This window comes from Odontomachus brunneus, unplaced genomic scaffold (genome assembly GCF_010583005.1).
Source record: "Odontomachus brunneus isolate Ranch 3 - 2012 unplaced genomic scaffold, Obru_v1 Obru_scaffold_025, whole genome shotgun sequence".
In the NCBI taxonomy this organism is placed as follows: Eukaryota; Metazoa; Arthropoda; class Insecta; order Hymenoptera; family Formicidae; genus Odontomachus; species Odontomachus brunneus.
Genome location: NW_022639475.1, coordinates 2324042 through 2330915, shown reverse-complemented (window position 1 = coordinate 2330915; position 6874 = coordinate 2324042). Strand labels below are relative to the sequence as shown.

Sequence of the window (6874 nt, the reverse complement as noted above, 5' to 3'; positions counted from 1 at the left end):
ATATATATATATATATATATATATATATATATATATATATATTTATAGTAGAATTTATACATGTACACACATATGTGTGTGCTGATATAATTTTGATATGTAATAATTTCAGTGTATGGAGGATTACTTGTGAAATTTGTCTATCAAGTGTTAAAAAATTGCTTAGTGTTGAGGAAGTAAAACAGAATGGACACTGCTACAGAACTGGAACATATAGAAAAGTTAGCGAAGGAAGCAGAGTGTTTAAAGATTCGTTTGGAGGATGAACGACAAAAGTTAAATGATATTACCCGTAAGAATCTCATTTACAAATGCTATTTTTTTCTTATTAATATTACAAATTATTTAATCTTTTTATTGGGAAATTGATAAAAACATATTTTTTATGTAGATCTTCCTTTTCCCAGACTTGTAAGAATATGCCAATAATAATAGTACTAAGTTTATATAATTTTTGGAGTCCCTTTAATTAATATTAAAATAATTAATAATTTCAAGTTTATAGAAGAATATTTTAAAGAAGCACTGTTATAAGTATTTGTGAAAAATAATATTTTATATTTTGTTTCAGTTGCCAGTGTAGCTGATAGACTTGAAATAATTAACTGTATAAATGTAAAACCTAGACGTATCTTAAAAGGACATCAAGCCAAAGTTCTATGCTCTGATTGGTCTCCTGATAAACGTCATATTGTTTCTTCTTCACAGGTAAATTTATATAATGGTTTTTCATATTAACTTATGTATTATACTTATATATTGTATATTATACTTGTTATATATCGTGTAGTGACTAATGTATCTCTCATGTTTAGGATGGAAAAATGATTATATGGGATGCCTTCACAACAAATAAAGAACACGCTGTTAGTATGCCAACCAGATGGGTCATGGCATGTGCTTATGGTCCCAGTGGTACTTTAGTAGCATGTGGGTATGTGTACTTATTACACAGAGGATACATTAAATTTGTTGCGATAAATCGGTAGTTTCTCATTGTTCTGTAATGTTGTAGCGGATTGGACAACAAAGTTACAGTGTACCCATTAAGTTTAGAAGACGATGTCTCAGCTCATAAGAAAACTGTCGGCACGCATACATCGTACATGTCGTGTTGCGCGTTTCCCAACAGCGATCAGCAGATTCTAACAGGCAGTGGGGACAGTACATGCGGCTTGTGGGACGTGGAGAGTGGGCAGTTATTGCAAAGTTTCCAAGGTCACTCCAGCGACGTCATGTCCATTGATTTAGCGCCCAGCGAAACTGGAAATACGTTCGTGTCGGGTGGCTGTGATAAGATGGTTTTAATCTGGGATATGCGCAGTGGCCAATGTGTGCAAAGCTTCGAAGGACATCAATCCGATGTCAACTCGGTGTGTAGTAATCAAATTCCATTGACAAATGGAAGCTAATGATAGTAGAAGAAAACATCCAATAGTCGGCATTCTTGCGCGGATGTTGTCGGATATTGAAAGATGTATGAGGATTTTGGAAAAAACGAATAAGTAAATAATAGGTAATAGTTGGTAAAATATTCGATAAGTAATTAATAAATCCTCGTACACCTTGATATTAGATGGCACCTAAGCAAGACTGTCAAAAACTGATTCAACGAGTGTTGGCCATTGGACGTATTCCCTCTATTATCAACAGATCTTCCTGGCAATTTTCTCTGTGAAAGTAGAATCTAATATAATGTTACTTGTACTCGGAACATAGGTAAGATTTCATCCAGGAGGCGACGCGGTAGCGACAGGATCGGACGACGCTACTTGTCGCTTGTTCGATCTACGTGCAGACAGAGAAGTTGCGGTATACGCAAAAGAAAGTATAATATTCGGAGCGAACGCAGTCGACCTCAGCGTGAGCGGCCGTCTGCTCTTCGCCGGCTACAACGATTACACGGTGAACGTGTGGGATACTCTCAAGTGCCAAAGAGTGGCATTGTTATACGGGCACGAGAATCGCGTTTCGTGTCTGAGAGTTTCACCGGACGGTACTGCGCTCTCGACCGGTAGCTGGGACTCGACTTTACGAGTTTGGGCTTAGCTTTACCAATCGCTACTATTGTCCTTACTTCGAACACGCGAAGATACAGTTCTCGCTATATGCAGCACAGTTAGTCTTTCATTACATTTTATATTTATTTATTTAGATTCTTGCCTCTCTTCTCAACTACTTTTCAGATTTATTTATTCATGTTGCCATTATATCACGTATGCATATGATGTATCAAATTGATATTGTTGTCTATTTCTATAGCAACACGCTAAATCATATATGAGATGTAATCAGTAACAAGCAGCAACATGATTATAGTGATGTTATAATATTAATAACGTTATATTAGGCTGGTCCTAATTTACAGAAGAATTTTAGCGGTAATATATTAGTGGAGTCAAAATATGTATGTGACAGGAAATAAAAGTTTCATAAATCCCAATATTGCAAAAGGAATTTTTTTGTGATAATTTCATTTGAAGATTTGTCGCATGTCGTATCGTGAATCGCGACGATTTGTAAAACGAAAGCGAATTTACCGCACGACATACACAGCATCCACATCAGCTGGCCATCTGTCCGTCATTGTGGTAAATTCTTCGTAGCGACACACACACAAGGTACTCAAGAAGTGCCGCGAACCTGACTTGGCACTTTGCGGTTAATTATAATTGTTATTATAAAAAAGTCTCGTGTAAAAATTCAATATTACTGGTGCGGCGTATTCGTCTACTGCAGTCATATACGACGAATAAACATGCCTCAATATATAAGTATGCATTCAGTCTTTGTAATATCTAACCTAAAAGTATACTATCAAATTTTCACAATGAGCAAAAAAGATATACACAGGATGTAGAGATTTCGTAATATGCTATAAAATATTCGCTTATTACAAAAGATCTGTTGATTTCTAGAATTATTTCAGAAGATACAAATTGAGCTATACATGCGTCTTTATGCCTAGCCTTAGATAATCTAAATCTAACCTAGACTTAGATCAGTCTGTTCTGCACTATTTATTATTTGTCGTCGATTTTTGTATCTGATTATTTATTCATGTGTTTCAGTTAAAGTGAAATGGGGCAAAGAACTCTTTTCTAATGTAGAAGTGAATACTGAAGAGGAACCGATGTTATTCAAGGCACAGCTTTTTGCCCTGACCGGAGTTCAACCAGGGAGACAGAAAGTCATGCTGAAAGGAATGACATTGAAGGATGATGATTGGGGCAATCTAACACTGAAAGATGTAATGATATATAAGCATACTCTGCTTTTCTTGAACCAAGTTCACATTGTAAAAAACTAAAATATTAAGAAGATCTGTAATTGTTGGTCGTTTATTGGATCAGGGTGTCACGGTACTTATGATGGGTTCCAAAGAAGAAGATGTACCTACAGAACCAACAGAGAAGCCGCTATTCTTGGAGGACATGAATGAAGCTGAGTTAGCTACAGCTTTAGATTTACCAGCTGGTTTACTCAATCTAGGAAACACGTGCTATCTGAATGCAACGGTGCAATGTTTAAAGAGTGTACCCGAGTTGCGAGAATCTTTGAAAATGTTCCCAGGTGGTTGGGCGGCAGCTGCGACTCTGTCGTTACCTGCACAGAGTATAACAGCGGCTTTGAGAGATTTGTATGACAATATGGATAGGGGGACGTCTAGAGCTCCTCTTGTTTTGGTTCAAATGTTGCATTTAGCCTTCCCGAGATTCGCGGAGAAAACCGAGCAAGGCGTGTTTCAGCAGCAAGATGCTAATGAATGTTGGACAGAGTTGATCAGGATGTTACAACAGAAATTACCTGCGAAGGTCATTGGATATGCAACACAAATAGCTTTCCTAAGTCCTTAATTTTATATGAGACTAACTTCATATATATTTACTTGACCAATTAATGCGAAATTATTAATGGAAGTATTTGTGCAACAGGATAATCCAGATGTAGCCGAAAATGATACTGAAGCTTCCAAACCACAATCATTCATCGAACAATATTTTGGTGGCATATTTGACTTTGAATTGAAATGCATCGAATCCGAAGATGAACCAGCAACTACTGGGAAGGAAGAATTCTTGCAGCTGAGTTGTTTCATTTCGACCGATGTCAAACACATGTACTTTGGACTTAGAAACAAAATGCAAGAGCAAATCACAAAAATGTCCCCGACACTCGGAAGAAATGCCGTTTACACAAAAACGGTAAGTCTTTAAATTGCACATACAAATTTTTCCAAGTGTTTACAAAAATATATTGTTCAGAAAATGTGCAAAATTCACTACACAAGTTCAATATTACGAGAAAAATTTGTTGTTTATCTTGAAATAGAAAATAATTTATGTATATATATATTTATGTATATATATATTTTTTTTTTCAGTCAAAAATTAGCAGGCTACCAGCGTATTTAACTATACAGTTCGTACGATTTTACTACAAGGAGAAGGAAGCGATTAATGCGAAAATTTTAAAAGATGTTAAATTTCCTCTGGAATTTGACGCTTTTGAATTATGCAGTCCCGAGTTGCAAAACAAACTCACTCCAATGCGTGAAAAATTTAAAGAATACGAAGATTCCATGATGGAGGAATGTAATGCGAAGGATAAAAAGGATAAAGAAGACAGTACAAAGAAGAAAATGAAGCAAGAGCCATTCTGGTTTAAGAACGGTAACGAAATAGAAAATATGGTTTTGCCTGCGTTTGATAAATTTAGCATATACTGAAATACGCGTCTTTATTCGCCATTGCAGATCTGGGCTCGAACAATAGCGGCTACTATAAATTACAAGCAGTTTTGACGCACAGAGGACGTTCCAGCAGCAGCGGTCATTACGTCGGTTGGGTACGGCAAAAGGGTGACACGTGGATGAAATGCGACGACGACGTTGTCACGGCCGTCACCAGCGAGGAAGTTCTGAAACTCAGCGGAGGCGGTGATTGGCATTGCGCCTACGTTCTTCTGTACGGTCCGAGAATTCTAGAAATACCTGATACGGAGAACAACAGCGAGGCTTAACTGTCATAATGATCCATTTAAAACGATGAAGAAAAATACGCTAGACAAGAAATCGCTTGCGTTGCTAGCTCTGTATGAATACCCACTTGTTTTTTATTGACTAATATGACGGTGTCGTTAAAGCATCGTTCCTGTGCTACAATGTTATCTCATGTGCAGGCAATATTTGTAATTTGAATAATATCTTCAAGGACACAAACGAATAACTTTGTTTAGAGTTTGGCTGTGTTTGAGAGCGCTGCGTCGCGCGTTGCATTATAATGTACAGGATGTGCTGCTCATATATGTATGTCATAAAAAAGTCACATATTCTACACAAAAAACGAAAAGTCCTTTAGGCTGGGAACACAGTAAAACATAAGCAGTAAGTAAATTGATTAACCACAGTTGATGATTCTTTTTACAGTTAAAGAATAACAAATTGTGACTGGTCAATTTTCTTATTGCTTGTTTTTTGTGTCCAGACCTTTGCAGTTTTTGGATATTTAGATATTAGTCTAGCAAAAAACTACCGAGTGTGAACTATAGTGTTTAATGGGAGAAATTATTTAAGCTTCACTTTGCGCAATATCTATCAATGTTAAAAATAATGTAATGTTAAAAACTAACTTTTCGACTAAATCTTTTTTGCAGAATATGCAACGTTTTTTATAACATATATAAGTGGGACATTGTATATGGCTCACGGACGTTCATATGATATATTCTATATGATAGTCCATGAAGCTAATCTCTAGGTTCAAAAGACTCGTCCAAAGAGCTCGATGTCAGATAGAGGTATTAATTCTTTTTATATAGTCATTAAGAGCAATGTAAGCTTTAATATTGCAAGGAAAGGCAATGTCCGTTATAAAGCATTTATTATCGAATTCAAATCTGTGAAGATGAATCACCAGAAGGTTAGATTCTCAAATGTGGTATTTACGTTTTCAAAGAAGACGGACCTAAGTTCTATGTGGATGCGTCACACTGACACCGAGGCGAGTCCACAATGCCTTATCCAGACGAGAATTGATACCAACTTAAAGGCATATTCGTGAGGTCAAAATATGACCATGAGTCTAAAACATTTTTTTCATTAGTCGATATCAGCCAGAAGATGATTCTAAAGACTAATAATATATATTCTAAAAATGTCACTTTGCATTTTGCAAAGAAAAATATAACATTATATATACAGTATATTACATGAATTATATTAAGATCTTAATGTAATAACCTGCATTTTATCGAAAAAGAAAATTAGTGATGTGATATGACAGCCATATCTAATGTGATGTATCATGACAAATATTTATTTATACTTAAATTGTAAGTATATATTGCATAAAAAAAAGAGAAAACCATGGAAGATGTAAAATGCCTAAAAGGTAAATCTTTATTGTGATAAAGAAATAATAAAATTATTAGTACATTGCACTAAAAAAGATATTAAGCCTACTTTGTCTTTACATGAAATCTTTATACACTAGTAACAATTACTTCAAAATCATTACTTATGACATTCTCACATAATGACTTTTCTTGTTTTACAAGACTATTTGTTGTTACAAATTATTATTAATTTGTACTACAAAAGGAAAAAGTAGCTCTAAGATAATATATTTCAAGATTATTTTAAGTCTAATCCATAAATCAGTTTATTTAGGATAATTTGATATAATTATCTATTGGTTAAGTAATAAATTTATTTTATATATACTAAGAGAGGGATATATATATATATTCATATATATATCAAATATATATATATATATATATATATATATATATATATATCAAAATGATATATATATCAAAAGATATATATATCAAATAATAGATAAGATTGATGATAAGATTGATATATATA

General features: G+C 34.6%; 3 protein-coding genes across 6 annotated transcripts in view; all 3 read left to right on the top strand.

The window, feature by feature from the left end:
- Positions 1–2443, top strand: part of LOC116842516 (guanine nucleotide-binding protein subunit beta-5) — a 3400-nt gene extending 957 nt beyond the window's left edge. For all 4 annotated transcript variants that reach the window (XM_032811852.1, XM_032811849.1, XM_032811850.1 and 1 more), the window contains exons 2-6: positions 113–292; positions 572–708; positions 816–934; positions 1016–1373; positions 1720–2443. In XM_032811852.1, coding sequence (XP_032667743.1) covers positions 187–292; positions 572–708; positions 816–934; positions 1016–1373; positions 1720–2049 — 1050 coding nt within the window. In that variant the 5' untranslated portion in view covers positions 113–186 and the 3' untranslated portion in view covers positions 2050–2443. The remainder of the gene's footprint in view (positions 1–112; positions 293–571; positions 709–815; positions 935–1015; positions 1374–1719) is intronic.
- Positions 2444–2585: 142 nt separating this feature from the next.
- On the top strand, positions 2586–5659 carry LOC116842514 (ubiquitin carboxyl-terminal hydrolase 14). Its single transcript, XM_032811846.1, has 6 exons — positions 2586–2774; positions 3072–3250; positions 3354–3815; positions 3936–4205; positions 4385–4673; positions 4757–5659. Exons 1-6 carry the CDS (start codon positions 2759–2761, stop codon positions 5020–5022), a joined length of 1482 nt encoding a protein of 493 aa, XP_032667737.1. The 5' UTR covers positions 2586–2758; the 3' UTR covers positions 5023–5659.
- Positions 5660–6263: 604 nt separating this feature from the next.
- LOC116842511 (protein FAN-like) overlaps positions 6264–6874 on the top strand; it is an 8916-nt gene continuing 8305 nt past the window's right edge. The window contains exon 1 of the mRNA XM_032811841.1: positions 6264–6392. The gene's annotated coding sequence lies outside the window, so the exon portion shown is untranslated. The remainder of the gene's footprint in view (positions 6393–6874) is intronic.